General features: G+C 38.8%; 1 protein-coding gene across 3 annotated transcripts in view; it reads left to right on the top strand.

The window, feature by feature from the left end:
- dgkg (diacylglycerol kinase, gamma) overlaps window positions 1-17,751 on the top strand; it is a 103,412-nt gene extending 85,661 nt beyond the window's left edge. For all 3 annotated transcript variants that reach the window (XM_084420698.1, XM_084420699.1, XM_084420700.1), the window contains 3 exons: window positions 13,881-14,001; window positions 14,809-14,869; window positions 16,707-17,751. In XM_084420698.1, the coding sequence (XP_084276824.1) occupies window positions 13,881-14,001; window positions 14,809-14,869; window positions 16,707-16,805 (281 nt within the window). In that variant the 3' untranslated portion in view covers window positions 16,806-17,751. The remainder of the gene's footprint in view (window positions 1-13,880; window positions 14,002-14,808; window positions 14,870-16,706) is intronic.
- Window positions 17,752-19,349: the final 1,598 nt, after the last annotated feature.

Here is a 19,349-nt window from a genome sequence, read left to right as displayed (position 1 = left end):
CTTGATGAGTCTTAAAAAAAATTATTGATCCCAAACTTTTGAACGGTAGTGTAAATGCGACTATGCCAGATAATTGCAACCTGTGACTTTATAATTCACAGTGTGACATCTTTTCTTTTTAATCTTTTAATGTTAAACTTAATCTCACAATTACTTCACTTTGTTATTTTACTATGAGGCGGTAACAGGCTTCATATAAAAGTGAAAACATTGTGATTTTGACATTATTTTCAGCACTATTTAATATACATACATCCTTCAGCTTCATCCAGTGGGATTGTTTGTGCAAAAGTGTGCATGCTCACAAACAAATTTTATATGCATGACAGCGCATAATAGAGCCCATATATGGGTTTCTAGTCATCATGACCCTTGAGATGTTTTTGTTTTGTTTCCTTTTCTTTCCATTTTTGGCTGACGTCAGTAATTGATGGCTGTGACCTTCGAGAGCAGCATCTTGATTTTGAAATTCCTTCTGATGCATTTAGGCACCTCTGTCATTTTCGATGACCTGTGTGTTCATCACCTGTTCCTTCTCTCTCTCTCTGGTCGGTTTCAGTTCTCTTCACATTTACAACTCTCTCTCTCTCTGTGTGTGTGCTTTTCTGTACTCCACTGACTGACTCACATGAATCCATGTTACCATGGAGACCTCTAGGCCCTCCTGAACTGAGGAACAGCATATAGGGGCTGAAAGAATGAGAGAGAGAGAGAGAGAGAGAGAGTGGGCTGCTGTGAGCAGTGTGACTAATATCAGTAATCTTTAACTGGCCTTCAGGCGCAAATACTCAAGCACTGCATACAGCACATACAGTAGAGCTCTGTAGCCACATCCTATCTAAAGTAACTGTGATCGCTCTGTTGGTTACTTAGTAAGTTAGTTAGTTAGTCCAATCATCTGCATGAAGCCATAAGTGCTACAGGGTTTCTGAGAACTCAACAGTCATGTAGGTGATGCCGACTCGCTCCACATGTTTAGATGGCACGGGCTACATGACTTGCTGTTTACAGCTGTAAGATCATGACCTCATCTCCACCTCTCTATGGAGTGTATTTTGAGGTTTATATGAATAGAGAATTCCTCTCACTCGCTCTACACAACAATTTGCACATGACTCAGGTCCTAATTGATGTCTGCATGTGACTGTTGTAATAGCAGGAGTGTTATCAGACCTGTAGCACTGAATCTTTTCTGGAGAGCCCTGAAAATTGTAGAGGGGTGGAGGTAAAAAAAATAACTTTGACCATAATAAACAAGCATTCCCTACATGTAGGTGGGGGTTATATTTAGGTACTAGTGTTCCACTACACTTTTTTTTGTTTTGTTATTACATTTATGTTTTTTATATAAATTATAAATATGTATTATATTTATATAGTGTAATATTAGATTTTTGTTGCTATCATCTTTTCTATCAAACTTTGATGGAAGCATTGTTAGGCAAATGAAAAAAAAAACTTTCTAAAACTGTATGATTGGCAGCTTTAGTGTAACAGTAATAGTGTAAAGGCATAAAGTCCCCTATGATCAGCAACGGGGGATTTATTCAATCAAAATACAATATAAGTGGTAATATTGTAAGATAGTATTACATTTTAAAATAACTGTTTTCAATTTTTATATTTTTAAAAGTCTGTGATGGCTAAGCTGAATTTTCAGCATCATTCCTCCAGTCTTCAGTGTCACATGATTCTTTAAGAAATCATTCTAATGATGATTTAGTGCTCAAGAATCATTTCTTATTATTATCATTGTTGAAAATGGTTGTGCAGCTTAAAATTATTATTTATTTTTTTTCTGAATAGAATTTTCAACAGAACAGTATTTACTTTAAATGGTCTTTACTGTCACTTTTGATCATTTAATGCATCCTTGCTGAATGAAAATATATAAAAAAATCTAACTTAACTTTCAATGGTAGTGTAGCCTATGTTCTAGTAAGCATGCCTCATTGAAGACTTGTAGAATTAACATACTGTACGAGATTGATCATTATGATGATAATGAGTTAAACATAAGGATAACATGAAATGAGCATGCAAAAGTTGCTTAATCACAATGCCTTTCTGCCAAAAATTAATTAATAAATTAGACAATCAAAATGTACAGGACTTTTTTTTTCATGTTTGTATATTTCAGGAATATCTGAAATAATGAAGCAGTATTTGTGTAGTAGGCAGCATTTCCACATCTCTTATCTCAAATAGGCTCTTCCTTTTTCCTCTCTTTATTTCAGGGTCACAGAGGGACATTTTGTCCTTTCACCTGCTTCCCACACCCTTTAACTCTCCTCTTTCTTTCTCTTTATGGCTCGTACACAAGTCGCTCCACCCTTCCCACTGCGATCTTGCTGCACACTGCCTCATGTTGCTGGCTATTTCAGGGCACTGGTGCCATTCATTGTTACATCCCACAAACAAAAACACACACGTACACACACTCTGAACCTCGTAAACACAGAGCGAATGATTTGTGTTGTATTTCCTCACTCCCGTCACACATGACAGAAATAGAAGTAAAACTCTCCACCCATAGAGCATTGTGGGAACACGGTGACTCAGTGGACGAAAGGGACGCTTTCCACTGTGGCTCAGCGTCCTCGATCGGTGGCCAAAAAAGCCAATCGACGGCTTCGCTCTGGCTTTAGCAAGAGTGATGGACGTCTGAAGAGTGGCTCTCACCCCTCAGGGGTTCAAAATCATTGAAGATGTTTCTGGCCCAAGAGGCCCTTTCCCATGATCTGCGTCATGAGAGCTGTGATTGTTGGCCTGCTTTGTAAGAGGAGCTTTGTTTGTGAATGGCATGGGAACAGAGGTTGGGAGACTGGCGAGCTCTTTTGCATGCAGAACGCCAGTGAACGGAGCGCATCCGTACAGTGAGTGTGTGATGATAAGGAGAGCCTGAGCAGTGTGGCAGACTATCAGTAGGGCTCTCATTGAACAACACCCACCCCGGTATGTGAGTCATGACAAGTCATGAAACGCTAAACAATGTAAAAATTAACACCTATCGTTCATTTGAGCTCGTCGTAAATGTCTGCCGTGGTGCGAGACTGTTTTAAGACATGTCACAATACTGACATAATGAGAACGGCTCTATTGAATAGAAGCATGGGAAGGAAGTGTGTCATGAGGAGTATGTTGTATAAATAGAGCAGGGCTGGAGCTAAAAAGAACATACTCAATGAAGAGTGCAGAAGGGGTCGCGTTCACAAAAATCTTAAGGAAAAAGTAAAAAAAAGAGAAAATCTAAGATATTTATGAGAATGTTGAGAAAAAGTGCAATTAAGGGCATTTTTCACATATTCGTTTAAAAACAATGTAATTCATTTTATCGTAGGGATAATGTGACAGACTTGTTGTCTGATTATTTACTATCTTACTCATGAGTTTGCCTTTTTTAATACCATAAATTCAAACTTTACACTGGTAAATCTAAAAGTAGGTTAATTTAATTAAAAATTAGTTCACCCAAAAATTAAATTATCCCATAATTTACTCACCCTCCAGCCATCCTAGATGTACAGTGGGGAGAACAAGTATTTGATACACTGCCGATTTTGCAGGTTTTCCTACTTACAAAGCATGTAGAGGTCTGTAATTTTTATCATAGGTACACTTCAACTGTGAGAGACGGAATCTAAAACAAAAATCCAGAAAATCACATTGTATGATTTTTAAATAAGTAATTTGCATTTTATTGCATGACATAAGTGTGAGAGCCGGAATTCTTACTGGTTGGTAGGTGATCAAATGATCACCTACCAACCAGTAAGAATTCCGGCTCTCACAGACCTGTTAGTTTTTCTTTAAGAAGCCCTTCTGTTCTCCACTCATTACCTGTATTAACCGCACCTGTTTGAACTCGTTACCTGTATAAAAGACACCTGTCCACACACTCAATCAAACAGACTCCAACCTCTCCACAATGGCCAAGACCAGAGAGCTGTGTAAGGACATCAGGGATAAAATTGTAGACCTGCACAAGGCTGGGATGGGCTACAGGACAATCGGCAAGCAGCTTGGTGAGAAGGCAACAACTGTTGGCGCAATTATTAGAAAATGGAAGAAGTTCAAGATGACGGTCAATCTCCCTCGGTCTGGGGCAAATAGGGAAATATCGGAGGAGCTTGAGTTTGTTGCCTAGCCCTATTTGTTTGAACCGAGAGAGCTGTCTACTCTCACCTCAGCTTACGCTACTCCAACATCCTACATCATATGTCATATGCCGGAACTCGACTCTCTCATGAACTCGCGGACAAACGTTAGCGGAAGCTAGTGATTAAAATATGGACGTTTTTCTTACACAAGCGCATTGCTTCGCTTCAAAAGGCCTTTATTAACCCCCTGGAGTTGTATGGATTACTTTTATGATGGATGAATGCACTTTTTTGGACTTCAAAATCTCAGGTACTATTCACTCCCATTATAAAGCTTGGAAGAGCCAGGATATTATTTAATATAACTCGATTGTGTTTGGCTGAAAGAAGAAAGTCATATACACCTAGGATGGCTTGAGGGTGAGTAAATTGTGGATGCACTGACCCTTTAACAATATATATATTTGCCCATCTATTAACCCTTTTTAAGTAGCAAGCCCCTCATGATATTTTTTTTATTTTTATGTTGTTGTAGATGACAACAACATAAGGTTTTCTGAGATGTGCTAATGACTTTGATTGTTACAAAAAAAAAATGACTAGCTATATTGTGTAAGTAAAATCTTGTATTAGTATTATATGTAGCTAATGCTGAGTTCTTAATATTTGAAACCACCCAATAAATTGAATTAAACATCCGACCTTTGTTTATTTTAGACAATTTGGAGCTTTAATAAGTTATTTACAATGAGAGAACATTCTTTTTGTTATGTCTTAAGAACAATTTTAAGAAAAAAGGTAAAACATTCTTAAAGCGATAGTTCATCCAAAAATGAAAATTCTGTCATAATTTCCATACAATAGAATGGTCACCCAAACTGTTTGGTTACGAGTATTCTTCAAAATGTATTCTTTTGTGTTCTGCACAAAAAAAAAAAAAAAAAAAAAATCATACCGTTTGGAGCAACAATGTGAGTAAATGACCTTTTCATTTAATCCCAATTTTTAACTTTGGGTGAATTATTGCTTTTAAAGAGTATTTTGGGAGTACAAAATATTCGTAACTTTTTTTTAACTTAGAAAATAAGATGAAAATAGCGGTTTTACTCTTAAGTCCTAATTTTATTCATAAGAATGTTTTGCGAATACAGCCCCAAAGAAATCTTAGTAAAAAGTGTATGCTAGAATGCTAGGAAAGTGTACACAAAGAGATCTGGAATATAGAGCATACTCAGCATAGAGTATAAGAGCTTGATCAAAAAGAATGCTAGTAAAGAGTGAATAATATCTCAGAGATGATGTTTACCAGAGAAGAGTTCTGAGAATGACATGCTAGAAAAGAGTATATAAGAATAGCTTTGCGATTGAAGATCTCAGAGATGCTAGAGAAGGGTACACAAGGAAATCTCAGGGGAAAAGTATGCAGTGAAAAGTACATAAGATGATTTTGGATGATATTCTGAGTGAGCGTGAGTTGTAACACGGGCTGATACTGTGGACAGTGGATTTCTCTCTGTAAACACTGAGATGTGGCTCTCATGCTTTGTCCATGTGCCAAGAGACCGGCCACCCCCGCACCTCTACCACAGCTCCTGCACCCTCTCTAGCTCCTTCTGACCATCTGCCTTCTCTTCGACTTGCCCAAGACACCAAAGGGACAGCACAGGCCAGAGGGAACCAGAACGCAATAAATAATTGCTCTCCTCACCCATGTGGTATCCCACAGACCCCTCAGTGTTCTGTCTTTTGATGGGTCCTGGTGCTCCTTTATAAACCGGTTTCATGGCTCTTTCTGCTGTAGGTTTAATTCCATTCATCATTTATATAGAGTTTAATTAATGGTAAGTGTCACAAAGCAGCTTTACAGGGTGTCAGGTCTCTAGTTCGGTCAGCAAGCGCAAGGTGACCGTGACCAGGAACAACTCAGAGTTAGATGAAAGTTGTCATTATATGAGATGAACAGTTTGAGCTTCACATGCAGGTTCACTTTTTGTTGCTTTCTAAAATGCGAGCGAGTTTCAAAATGCCAGTGTTGAAGAGTATGCTGACCTCAGTAGTGTTCAGTGAATGATTTCAGCTGAAATCACAGTTAACTGAGAAGGGGCTTCCACTGAAGTAAATGGCAGTGATCAACTAAACTTAGTCCCTTTCTACAGTGTGGATCATGTAATTTGTTTTTAGATCACTGTCGTTTGTTCTATACTTCCAACACGACCCTGCTTAGCCAGGACTTAATATCCTCCACACAATGCATTCTGACACGGTTACATAAGAAGGCGTTTGTGAGCTATTCTTAGCGCTGCCTCACTGTGATGCGCTGCCTGGAATAAGAAAGCCCAGACCTGACAGAGCGGGAAACATTCGTGTCGTGAGGAAAATAAGGCTCCCGTCAATTTTTTCCCCTCCCTCTCTTTATTATTATTTTATTGCTGCTTTTGGGGCAACGAACAAGAGGCTGTGTGTTTGATAATAATACGTTTGCTCCACAAAACAAAAGGCTGACAGTAAATACACAGTTGGATATAGCATACAGCATATGTGAATATATTATTACTCGTCTTTTTACAGTGATTTACAGAATTTTTCATAATAACTGGTTGACTATATTATTCTGCAAAAAAATGGAAAAAAAAATTTTTATTTGGATATTTAATTGTTTATGCTCATTATCCTTATTATATTTAGATTCATGATCTAACGCTTAAAGTTCATCTTTAAAAAACACTAAGGCCGTGTGTCCACCAAAGCGTTTTTCCAGAGACTAGCATTTGTGAAAACAGTTGGAGTGCCACATTTTCAAAACGGTAGCAGAGTAACGAGTAACGTAACTTTACGCTTTACCGGTCGCCGAGAGTTGAGGAATGTTCAGTTTTGGGTAAAACGCAGCGCTCATCACTGTCATTTTTTACCCACCTGTCCAATCACAATGGAGGAGGGGCGGGACAAATACCACATTGACCAACCGCCACATTCTGCTTGTACAACGTCAACAGATGACAACAACAAGCATAATGACGGAACAAAATAATTTAAAACAAGAGCCAGAGCAAATACTTTACATTGTGTCAACATTTTTATATAGAAACAGCACAGAAACAAAATATGTGCGAAATGAGAAACACTTCAGTGTATATTCCGTATCATAGCAAGCAAAGCGTCTCAACTGAAAAAAAAAAAACGCTCTCAGTCTCAAGCGCCCACAGCTAGGCATTTTCGCCTCCGGCGATATTTTTTTGCCCAGGATGGTAGGGGGAGGTACCGCCTTTGTCGCCTCTGATTGGCTAGAAGGGCTCTCCTCCGATTGGTTATTTGATTTGGCCGTGAAACGTCATCTCACGTTCATGGCAGGCTGTCGGCTAGTCTGTTTTGATGGTCTTTACAACAGAAGTAAACGAAGTCAATCCAACATAGCCTACTAAGAAAAGCGCTATATGTGCGTGTCTTCGGATTTATATTCCAAGTTCACAATTTCATAGCCTGTTTAGATCGTGTTTAGATTAGTTTTTGCTGTTTGGGGGAATTTTGTGACAAACATGTGAACTTGGGAGTACAAATCTGACCAGCCTACGTTTCGTAAACTCACCGTGGCTCTCAAGTACTGAACAGTTAAGAGTACATAAGCATATTTAGGCCTATGCATTGCCTGGGTTTAAGATGAATGCAATACAATAAAACGGCACTATTTTGCCCCAGCTGTGTGCAGTGCAGTGCACTATTCTAGACTAATGAAAACTAGTGATGCATCATCATGCTCAGCTTTGACTTAAGGTCCATTAAATAATACAAACAATTACACAGAGGGAACTAGGTATGGAAAGCAGTGAGACATGTAATGACTATTGTACACTGCAGTGGGGTAACATTGACAACCACCTCTAACAAATAGGCTACAAGTTTTCCCAACCAGCAAATAGGCTTAGAACAGCACAGTGGCCCTTAACCACCACGTTTCTGTGTGGCTATAAGTTACTGTACAGTCGATTTACCTTCGATCGATTTACCCTCATAGTGTTTGCCTCACTTAGATACACCATCTCTCTCACACACATACACCTCTGCACCACCCACCACCACCACTACCACCTCTCTCTCACTATCTCTCATCACAAAACTCGCTCAAACATCTAGGACTAATCTAAACATGATCTAAACAGGCTATGGAAATGTGAACTTGGAATATAAATCTGACGGCACGCACTTATCACACTGTTGGATTGACTTTGTTTACTTAGTTTACTTCTGTTGGCGGTAAAGAAGATCAAAACAGACTAGCGCGCAGGCCGACAGCATCACCACCACTACTCTCTCTCTCTCTCTCTCTCTCTCATCACAAAACTACCCCAAACTGCTAGGACTTTTCTAAACACGATCTAAACATGCTATGAAAATGTGAACTTGGAATATAAATGTGATGGAGATGACGTTTCACGGCCAAATCAAATAACCAATCGGAGGAGAGCCCTTCTAGCCAATCAGAGGCGAAAAAGGCGGTACCTTCCCCGTGCCTAGCGTCTGGCTAAATACACTTTGGTGACACACGGCCTAATAATTTAAAAACACACTTAAATGCAATTTGTATCTCAAAATGAACATCCATTGTTCATACTGTAAATTACAACGTTGTAATGCATTAATTAATTTGTTGCATTTAAAACAACAAAGTGACCTATTTTTTAGTCAAATTTTAGTTTCTACTGTTTTATTTTAATTTTTTTAGACAATTTATTTAGACAAAATAGAACAGCAAATAATAGAATAGGCTTATCCGTATCGGGCAGAATTTTAATATCACTGCATCCCTAGATAGCATATTTAAATTATCCAAAAATGTTTAATAAATACACGAGAGACCGGAAATACATAGAATTTAGTCAATGTCGACTATTTTAATTTTGCAGAAAATTGGCAAATTAGCATTCTCAGAGTTCTGCAGACGCAGAGTCCATGTAGATGTGTGTGAGGGTGAATATTGTTGCAGTTTTAGGTGTTAGGGAGCCGTTTGTCACTCTGAACACTGAAGTCCTAATCTGCCCTCTTTACCTCCTTCTTTTCTTCTTATAGCTCTCAATCCTATTATTCTTTCTGGGAAAACTCATGAGATGTATAGATCTCACAAAGCATCGAGATCTTTGACATGCTTGTCAAATAGTAGCATTGTGGAGGTGGATAAAGGATAGCAGGCACGGATTTCTCTGTTGAGGCACTTCATAGCCCTCCATGCGAAGCCTACGGTTTGTTCACCTCTCAGCAGACCTCTCCTGTCTGACCTTTCAGAGGAGGAGAGTCACAACATCCCCCAGCAATGCTGCACAGTCAGGCAGGTTCAGACCTCTCCACTTCTCATCAATCAATAAACACTTTATAAACACTGGCAGGCAGCTTTTTCTCTTCAGCCAGGTCATGACTCAACAAAAGAGATTCACAGGTCATACCACATGCTGAAAACTATTGCACGGCAGTATTCAGAGCCTTGGGACACAAAAGCCATTTAAAGACTAATTTTTGCTAAAAATGTAAAATTATTGATAAAATTTGGAGAATTTGCTATGAAGGGGTAATAATGGGATGGCCGTCTTATTTTTCACTATTATTTACAACAGGATCTGAATTTTCATTGGTTTAAAAAAATATTTTGTTATAAGAGACAATAAAAACAACTTTGTGCATCAAAACCACTCATTGGAGAAAATGGCGGCCTGTGCAGCTTCAAAATGCTGTCTGTCAGAGAAGATAGCGTGCATAATACATAATGCACGTGAATATAAATTTGTTCTTCACTCGCTGAAATTGAATCGGAACAATCAAGGAACTGAGTGAAATACTTCACACTGCATGCTAAAGAGAATAAACGCCGATCCAACTGAAAAAATCGTTCAGCATGTTGGTTTTTGATGGACATTTTTTTGTGCTCAAACTACGCATTCTGTTTCTAATATTCCTGATTTGAATATTTTCAATAATTTTCTTTTCTTGGATCTTTTTTTAATAATTTTGGCAATAGATGAACTATTGAATGAGTGATTAAAGAAGTAGTCCAATTTGACTCTCATATGCTGATGTAATATACAGTATATTATAAACTTGACAGGTGATTTTTATAGAATGTGGTTTGATTTTTAAAAGATTAAAGGAGCTGTATGTAAGATTGTGGCCAAAACTGGTACTGCAATCACTTTCAAATTACTGTAGAGCGGTGTATCCCCTCCCCCTCCCCCTCCCCCCTAACTCGAGGTTGCCAGATAGGCTGCAGGATCCAGCAGGAACGTAGGCTGCTACGTAGCTGTGGTAACTAGAGCAGAGCTGGCAACCTGGATGCCGAAACACTACTGACTTTGTGATTGGTAGATAGGTGGAGGGTGGCGCTTCAGGCCAAAACACAACATGACAACATCAACATCAGTTGAGGGCTGCAACTTCACTTTTTAAATGACAATATCCTGGCCGTACTACTGTTGTCAGTGATATAAGTATTTGAAATGAACATGATTTCTTAATGTCTAGTGACATATCAGGGCCATTTTATGATTAATTGAAATACATTTCTTACATACAGCTCCTTTAAGGCAGTTATCAAAGTTTGGTAAAATGTTTAATTTTTCACACCAAAAAAAGATAACACATTTTACATGATTTATTAAATTGAATTATCTCTTAGCAGATTTCAACTCATATGTTGTCCTCTGCTCAATGAAATGTAGTGAAGTTTCTCACAGAAGCCCTTGTTGAGCGAGTAGGCGTTCCTGGAGTGTACTAAGCACAGTTTAAAAGTTGGCCATGTTCACCGAGGACAAGTTTTGTGATATGTGCCGTGAAATTTGCTCTGTGAAATATTTAAACTTGACAATGACTCACTAACTTGCTCCCTGCGTAAATGCAATATTCACAGCTGCTGAATTTATTATCTTAACCTGCAGTATCAGTAACACCGAAATCAGGGACGGATTTTTCCCATTTCAACGTGTAGTTTGTACTGGTTTTCTAGAGACCTGACCTTTATATTAAAATGTTTCAAATGTCTGGGTTAATTCTGGATTTTTTTCTGAAACAGAATTTGTACTTACTGCATGACTATGGATTGCAGTTTACAGTATATTAAATTTGTTAACATTAGTTAATGCATACATTCATACATTAACATTAACCTGTAGAAATGCTGTAAAAGTTTTTGTTTATTGTTTGTTGATATATACGTACTGTATATATTTAGTTTTGCCAAAATAAAATTTGTATTCTTAATATTTTGACCTTTCATTGTAACCAAAAGTCAAACACTATCCATTTTGGATGGTATTCTGTCTGGTCAGCATCGGGTGTGATGTTCTCTGGAGCTCAAACTTGCATCATTGTTCTTGCGCAAGTCTCTATCTAGGACAAGAATAAGCCAGGCGACAGTTTCCTGCCGGGTTGCAAAAGTGTGACATTGTGAAATTATTAACAATGTTTACAGTGTGTTAAACTGCATATAGCCTCATCTAAACACACCATCACTGCCTGTCTGGACTCTGCAGCTGTGCTTTTAAGTACATGTCACACATTAAAGACATTTTTGTTAATAATAGTCTGGATGAGCTTTTTTATAGGCGGACCCAACATGAGTAAAATTGGAACATCTCTTTGACTGATCGCTCCGTATGGTGAATATTTGGCTTGAACTTATGATGAATTCTGGGTTGTGTGGATGTTATGCACTGATACATTGAACAGATAGCTAGAGCTTTCACTGATTAGCCAGGAATGTGGGTCAAATTTTGGAATGGATGGAGTGTGAAAGAGAATGTTCTTTTGGACTGCTGGGTAGTAGCATAGAGTGCCTCATTTTCTTGAATGATTTCTCAGTCTTATAGCGTTAGTAAACTCTCTCATTTTAATCGCTTCTAATTTGCAAATGAACACAGGACATGGTTCTCAGAACATGTCAGAATTAAAGTTTTGTGGCTTTTCGTCCATATCTTTAGCACAATTTGAGGTTCCCCAGATTGTCACACTTGTTACAATGGAACCCATATGTTCCAGCAAGAACTTTAATCACTGGCAAAAGTTTAGGGAAAGACCATTTGAAATAAAGGTGAAATTAAATTGAAATAAAAATTAGATGTAAAATTTTAGATTAGACTAGATGGAAAAAAAATAATTAGAAATGTTGCCTTGGCAACTTAATAAGTTGAAGTTGAAGCACTAAAATAACTAAATGGAAAGCTTAACCTGAATTAAAATTAAACTTGAAATGAAAATAAATTACAACTAAATAGTCGTAATTAGATTAAAAAGTACAAAAGTTACTAAAAGAAAATGACTAAAAAAGCAACTATGAAATATAAATATAAAATAAAAGCTAATTAAAAATATGAATATAAACTATAATAGTTATAAATAAATAAATAAATAAATGACCCAGGAGGCTTTCTTTGAAATAAAGAGGCTTTTGTAAATCACTCATTTAGTGTGCCTGATTCTCCTTCTCTGCAACAGACATAAAGTAATTCCCCCGTGCGTGCGTGCGTGCGTGCGTGTGTGTGTGTGTGTGTGTGTGTGTGTGTATGGGACACTTGCTGCCATGACCCTAGTGTGAGAGAGAGAAAGTTAATGAGTGAGTAAAGGGATAACAATGTTCCACAAGCATTTACTAAATCCTAGGCTACTAGTAGGCTTAAGAACTAGAGGGGACCTCAATGTCTTTTCCCCTCTAGTTCTATGCTCATTTTCTATGCTTATTTCTCATACTACCACCTAAATGCAGTTTTACTTTCCAATTAGAGTTTGCTATTGATATGTTTTTTTAATATGCTATTTAGATATTTCTATATGATTCTCCTGTTCTTCCTTTCCTATAAGAAAGTAAATTATATCTCTAGTATCTTTAATATCACAGTTGTTTTCCTAGACAGCAATGAGAGATCACTTCTAATGAATTGAGTCTTTTCCCCTACATCTTGGTTCTCATATTGTTCGTAGTGAGAAAAATACCCCAGTATTCTCAGAATGTGTCTCCTTTTCAGTTTCAGAGGAGATCTTAGATATTGTGACATTTTGGTCATATTCTCACCTTTATGTCGTTCCAAACCCATAAGACTTTTGTTCATCCTCAAAACACAAATGACGATATTTTTAATAAAACCTGAGAAATTTATATTCCTCTATTAAAAGTTCATGAAACCTAAACTTTTGTTCAAAAAGTTCATTAAGGGAACGAATATGAAATCCACATGAATTGAGTCCTCTGAGGAGAAAAAAATTGCTTTATATGATGAACAGATTTCATTTAAGCTTTTTTTTCACATGTAAACATTGATCAACACACATACATAGAGCACATCAAATATAGTAAACAGAAGCTCAAACGTGCTTGACATATAAGAAGCAAAGTGGTTTGTGCGTCAATGAAATATGCTTGAGGGTTTTATGTTTGTTGGTTTTGTTTGTTTTGACCTTACTTGCTGTGCTCTATGTATGTTCAGTGATCAATGTTTATATGTGAACATAACAGGTTTGGAATGACATAAGGATGAGTAAATGATGACAGAATTAAAATGTTTGGGTGAACTAACCCTTTAATGATGTCACAAACTGTGCTGCAATCAAAAGATTTCATTATGAACTTAGTTATTTCACATCAAATTCTTCGAAGACCAAATTATCGGAGTTATGCCATCCATATTAACTAATAATAAATCACTGTATCCCTAGATATCGAGAAAGATCTGACCACTAGATCTGAGAAAACGTTGATACTTAAATGAAACAGCTAAGAATCTACCTGTCTGTTCCTCTCCGGCTAAACAGATCTGAGTGATCAGCTTCTGGAGGTGGTGGGTTTGGAGGGAGCCATCGAGATGGGTCAGATATACACGGGTCTCAAGAGCGCTGGGCGGCGCCTTGCACAGTGTTCCAGTGTCACCATCAGGTCAGTAGTTCATGCCCGTCCACATACACATTGACTAAGAGTTCAGTATTTGTCCAACTCATAGACAAACACTCTGACTTCTCGTGTCCATGACTCTGAAACGTCTCTCTATTCCCCCTCCCCCTCAGCAGGACGTCCTATCTTGGCCAGTGCGGCTAGTAAATCAGACCTTTGACCCGCTGTCACTCGCTTTGCCAACAGCTCTAACATTCTGGACGGCTCGTACTGATGAATAATGATGTTTGTAGCATGTCTAAACACACACACTGCTCAGTCCTGACGTATGCTAATGAACCAGTGGAGACTCATCACGTCTGAGGTGCTAGTTCACAAGTTTGTGTTGCCCAGCATGCTACGCTCCATTAAACACTCATAATGACCTCAACAGTTAGTGCTGAATTGAAGCGATGTGGTTATTCACAATTTTCACTGCTGTTTCCTCACCTGTGCACAGGATAGTCTGCCTATGGCCTAATACTTTCCGTAATCTGCATTAATAGGGCATTCATCATTGTCATTCTCCCATGCTGTGTTGCTTTAACTCGTAGTGGCCCTGCTGAAAAGACTAAACTAACTTTTTTGTAACTGTGTGTATATGGAGATGGAGGTGCTGAACTGTGTGAGTGTGTTAGTTTAGAGAGTAAGGGGCCTGGCTGGGAATGGGGCTGTGGGAACAAAGAGCACAGTGTTCAGAGCCGTCCAGGAAAAGTGTTGTATAGGAGCCTCGTGCCCGCGGTCTGCCTGGTCAATGACCTGACCCGTAACAGCTCTGTCTTTCTTTCTCCGTTCTTGTCTCTATGTCCGCAGGACGTCCCGGCTGCTGCCCATGCAGATCGATGGAGAACCGTGGATGCAGCCTCCATGCACGGTCAGCTCATTTGATTTTGCTTTCATTAACAGTTTTATTTAAATGTCTGAAACACACTCTTTCATGACCCATACCAGACAATTTTTCTGACACATTATGACACTACATTATTAATTTCTGTGGGCAAAATCCAGTCATTTCGATAGGAATCCAAACAATCGGGGCAAAAGATTTCCACACACAAATTTTTCAACGAGTTTTAAAGCGAGTCACGCAAATTCGCCACATTGACCAACAGAAATCTACTTGGTTTGAACGTGACTTCTTTGTTACTTGTCTAGTTAACACTGGGAAGGACAAGATACCAGTTTTGTTCTCTATTTTAAATATGCAAACTATACATCGCACAATTTGAACCTGAATGTACATGAATGTTAAACTGAAAGTACTCCAGACCAACTTTTCAAGAGGGATTGGGTGTAGATGGTAGGTTTTAGATCAACTAAATGACCTGAAATATGACATCAAATGGTAAAGGCCCCGATATACTTCAAGCGAAATCGAAAAACGAACTGCTATGACGTAATTTTGAACAAAATCAGGCCAAAACAAAGTTCGTTTTGGGAGTTCGAAACAGCTTACCAAAGCGAACTTCCCGGAAAAGTTCGCTCCGGCTGCTAAAGGAAGCCGTAGGAAGGTGTGCACAGAGGCTCCGCCTTCTTACACGTGAAAATCTTTTCTGGTTTATTTGGCCTGTGCAGTCGGTCGAGGTCAGACGTCCATGAGTGAAAACATGAACACACTGGAGAGCTGCTTTATAGTAAAAAAAATGCAGTTGTACTTCTGATAAATTGAGACACTGGCACTGTTTTTTTGTGTTTAATATGATAAAGCTGCTTGATTTTAAGCTATCTAGTGTATAAAGTGATATATAAATAAACGTGACGTGAATTCAGTGGAGTGCTGTAGAGCTCATGCAAACACAACCACATTGCTATAATCAGAAGCTTTTCTAATGCTTTATTAAAAGGCTTGCAGTTTTCTCAATTTTGTTGTGTGTGCAGCACATATTTACATATTCATCGAACCATCGCTCTCAGCAGTGTGGGCAGCGTCAGATGTTCGATAACAGTATATCGTTGCTCACGTATTTCGAACTTTGTTTTACCTCTAAACGAAGAACGAAAAAGATCTTTGCCGTGAGTATATCGGGGCCTTAAGAGTTTACTACTTGTTTTTTTGTTGGTTCTTTGAAGTTGCACCAGAATAACTCTACAATAAACACAAAACATATTCTAAAAGAGACCACAGTATCTGTCTACGCTTAAAGTTCACAAGAGCCTCTGATGCATTGTGAAGTCAGATCCACCCAAAGCTCAATGATAGGTGTCAATTCAGAGTAGAACCTTTTCTCCATCTCAGAAAATTGCCTCCTCCGATCTGTTGCAGCTTTGTACATTCAGCCGTCGCAGCGAGCAGACTGTTAATTAAAACACTGTCATGTCACACCCTGCCATTGACTGATTATGTCATTAAAAGAGGGGAATAAACATGTAGCTTTCCATCTGCACATAGCGCCAACACAATGTCCTCCGCTATATATACATCTCTGTCAGCGCAAGCGCTATAAAAAAGTGTGCCGCTGTGCTTTTAGTCCTCTCTAATTTGCCCAACTGTGCAGAGGGGAATATGGGATGTTATTTCAGTTTCAAGGTCAGCTCTCACGTTCTCAAATTTGTGCCTGTTAATTTGGACATGTGTGATTTATGTCAGCTCATTTGCTGAATGTGAATGAGACAACTGCTTAAAACTTTTGAGTGATTAACAACCAGAAGGATTTAGCCAACTGTTCAGATTTGGTTGTTTTCGGGGAGTAATCTTTCCTTCTTTCCTGCAGATACGGATCACGCATAAGAACCAGGTGCCTATGCTGCTGGGACCGCCACAGAAAACTCCCTTCTTCTTCTTCAAGAAGCGCAACAGAAGTCGGGACTAAATGTGGGACTGCAAAAATCAGCCACTCTTCTACAATCATACAAACACACTCAAGCATCTCCACCTTCCTCAGCCTCTTCTTTGTCTTTGGCTAGTGGGACCCAAAGAGAAGAGACTTTTCAAACACTTTTGTGGAACAAATCAATATAAATACAGCACTGTAATGGGCCTCTAATGGACTCCATCTCTCAACACAGCCTGGCTGAACCAGTTAAACAGACCTTCTCTGAGTGTCATGACCACTGTGTCTTATCATCCAGAACGTCTTATCACAGGCTCGTGACCTGTAAGCTATGACTCAATTCCAACCAAATTCCCCCTACCAGTAGGCCACTGCCTTGGGATCACACTGTGTGCCCTCTCCCTCCTCTTGAGACGGCTCATCAGAAGATACTGCCAATTTCCAAGAGAAAAAGAGAGAGAGGCAGGACCAGAAGAGCAAGAGACTCACCCAGTAAATGGACAAGAAGTGCGTTCAAGTGAAAAGAGAAGGAGAGCGAGACACCCTGGCACAATAATGTTCTTCACATGACAGTTGGTGGTGCACATATGGACGTCACTGGGCCCTGGCTTAGCCTAACAGGACCAGGGAACAAACTTTCCTCCTAAAGGAGCTTACTGAATTATACATCAGTGCATGCAAAGCACTCATTCCAGTGCCTCTCTAAGGCCCTACAACATGCCACCACTAAAGAGATGAAACAGCAAACTCATCCATTATGAAGGTGTTTATGGGGGTCTGCTGATAGGGATAGGTTAGACTGGCCTGAAAGAGATGTAACATTTCAGCTTCTGTGGTTTGCCCCGGGCATTTTTGGTGTTCGCCCTCAGGCCACAAAACTGACCAGTGCAAGTTGTTACAGTTAGCTGGATGTTTATTTAATCCTATACTCCCCTCTAAAATGACAGTGCTAGTGCTCAGTGTTGAGAATGGACCTGTAGTCTTTAAAAAAAGAAAACCCTCAGAAAAGAGAATGTGTACTTAAACAGTTTTACCAATTATCGTTTATTAGCAAAGTGGCAATTTGTGCAATAATTTTATCATATTTTTAAGCCAAATCAAAAATATTGTGCCATTAAGTTTAGGGGAAGATTCCATTTGATTTTCATTGAAATACCCTGCTGATAAAAAAAAACATCTTACACCAGCCTATGCTGGTTTGCCTGTCTGTTGGCTGGTTTTAGAGGGGTTTTGGGCATTTTTTCAAATGGTCAGGCTGGGAAACTAGCAGGTTACCCAGCTAGACCAAATGAAGACCAACTTAACAGCCTATTCACACCAACACAAACATTTGGCATGAACATTTTTGCATTTGTTTTGTTTGTTTAAACCAGAAAAATGGCAGACCAGGAGATTGAAAATGCAACTTCACTCTCTAACAGTAGGTGGCGCTTACAGCAAAGAAGAAAGTCTGTAGTTTTATGTAACAGTAGTGGCTCTGCATATGTGACCTAAAGCACAAATCTTATTGTTTGGTTTCTTCATACTGCTATGGATTAGAACACCACTTTGTAGAAAAAATCTGTTGCATTAATGACATGCAATTGCTTGTATCGGTCTGAACAGCTCCAATAACAGTCGTTCATTCAATTGAAATGTTTATCGCACTGAATTTTCGCACCAAACATTCGTCTTGGCGTGAGCTAAGACCAGCAAACCAGTTTACGCTCTTTTATGCCGGTTTTATCAGCAAGGTATGATTTGAATTCAATTATTTACAAATGGTAGCCTAGAAATCTAGACGCACCCTAGCAGCAGCAAATTTTCTTTGCAGCCAGGGTGGTCTAGCAACTCTCCTTTGGCTTTCGAGCTGGAAAAACCAAACTCTAGTCAGGCCAATCACATCGTGTATAGAGTCGGCGGGCGGACTTAACATAATGACGACAGAGTTGCGATGGTTCCCTGCTACTTGAAAACATAGAATGGCTGCTGCTGACGAACAGTGGTCTTTCGAATTGGCTTTGGCCGTAACTCTGGAGGACTTGGAGTTAAGCTTTTCTTTGAGAAAAGAACAAAGAACAGAGAATTTTAAGTCGTTCTTAAAAAAGAAAGATGTGTTCGTAGTTTTGCCGACCAGATACTGCAAAAGTTTAATCTATCAACTAGCTCCACTGGTGGGAAAACGCTCTGGTTGGTTGTAGCGCTATCCTATTGCGTGCAGAGGGAATTTGAAAGACAACCGTTTATCCCGCCCCTCGGATTGAGCCCTGCCAATGGTGTGTTCCCAGACCCAACATCTTGATGTGGAAATAATGGAATAATGGAAATAATTATCCACCTATAAGGAAATAATGGTAATGCTTTATGACTTTAAGGGTCAATTCATTAACATTAGTTAATGCATTAGATGTCAAGAACTAACAATGACAATGCATTTACAGCATTTATTAATCTAGTTTAACCCTAATTTATACTGTTGTTCATAGTTGTATATTCAGAATATATTAAATAATATTCATTTACACAGCCTAAATGTTAAAAAATCTATGAATATGTAGAAATTAGCATTGACCAAGATTATTAAGATTAAATGCTGTAAAAGTA

Source organism: Rutilus rutilus (assembly GCF_951802725.1).
Source record: "Rutilus rutilus genome assembly, chromosome: 10".
Taxonomy (NCBI): Eukaryota; Metazoa; Chordata; class Actinopteri; order Cypriniformes; family Leuciscidae; genus Rutilus; species Rutilus rutilus.
This window is presented reverse-complemented; position numbering and strand designations above follow the sequence as displayed.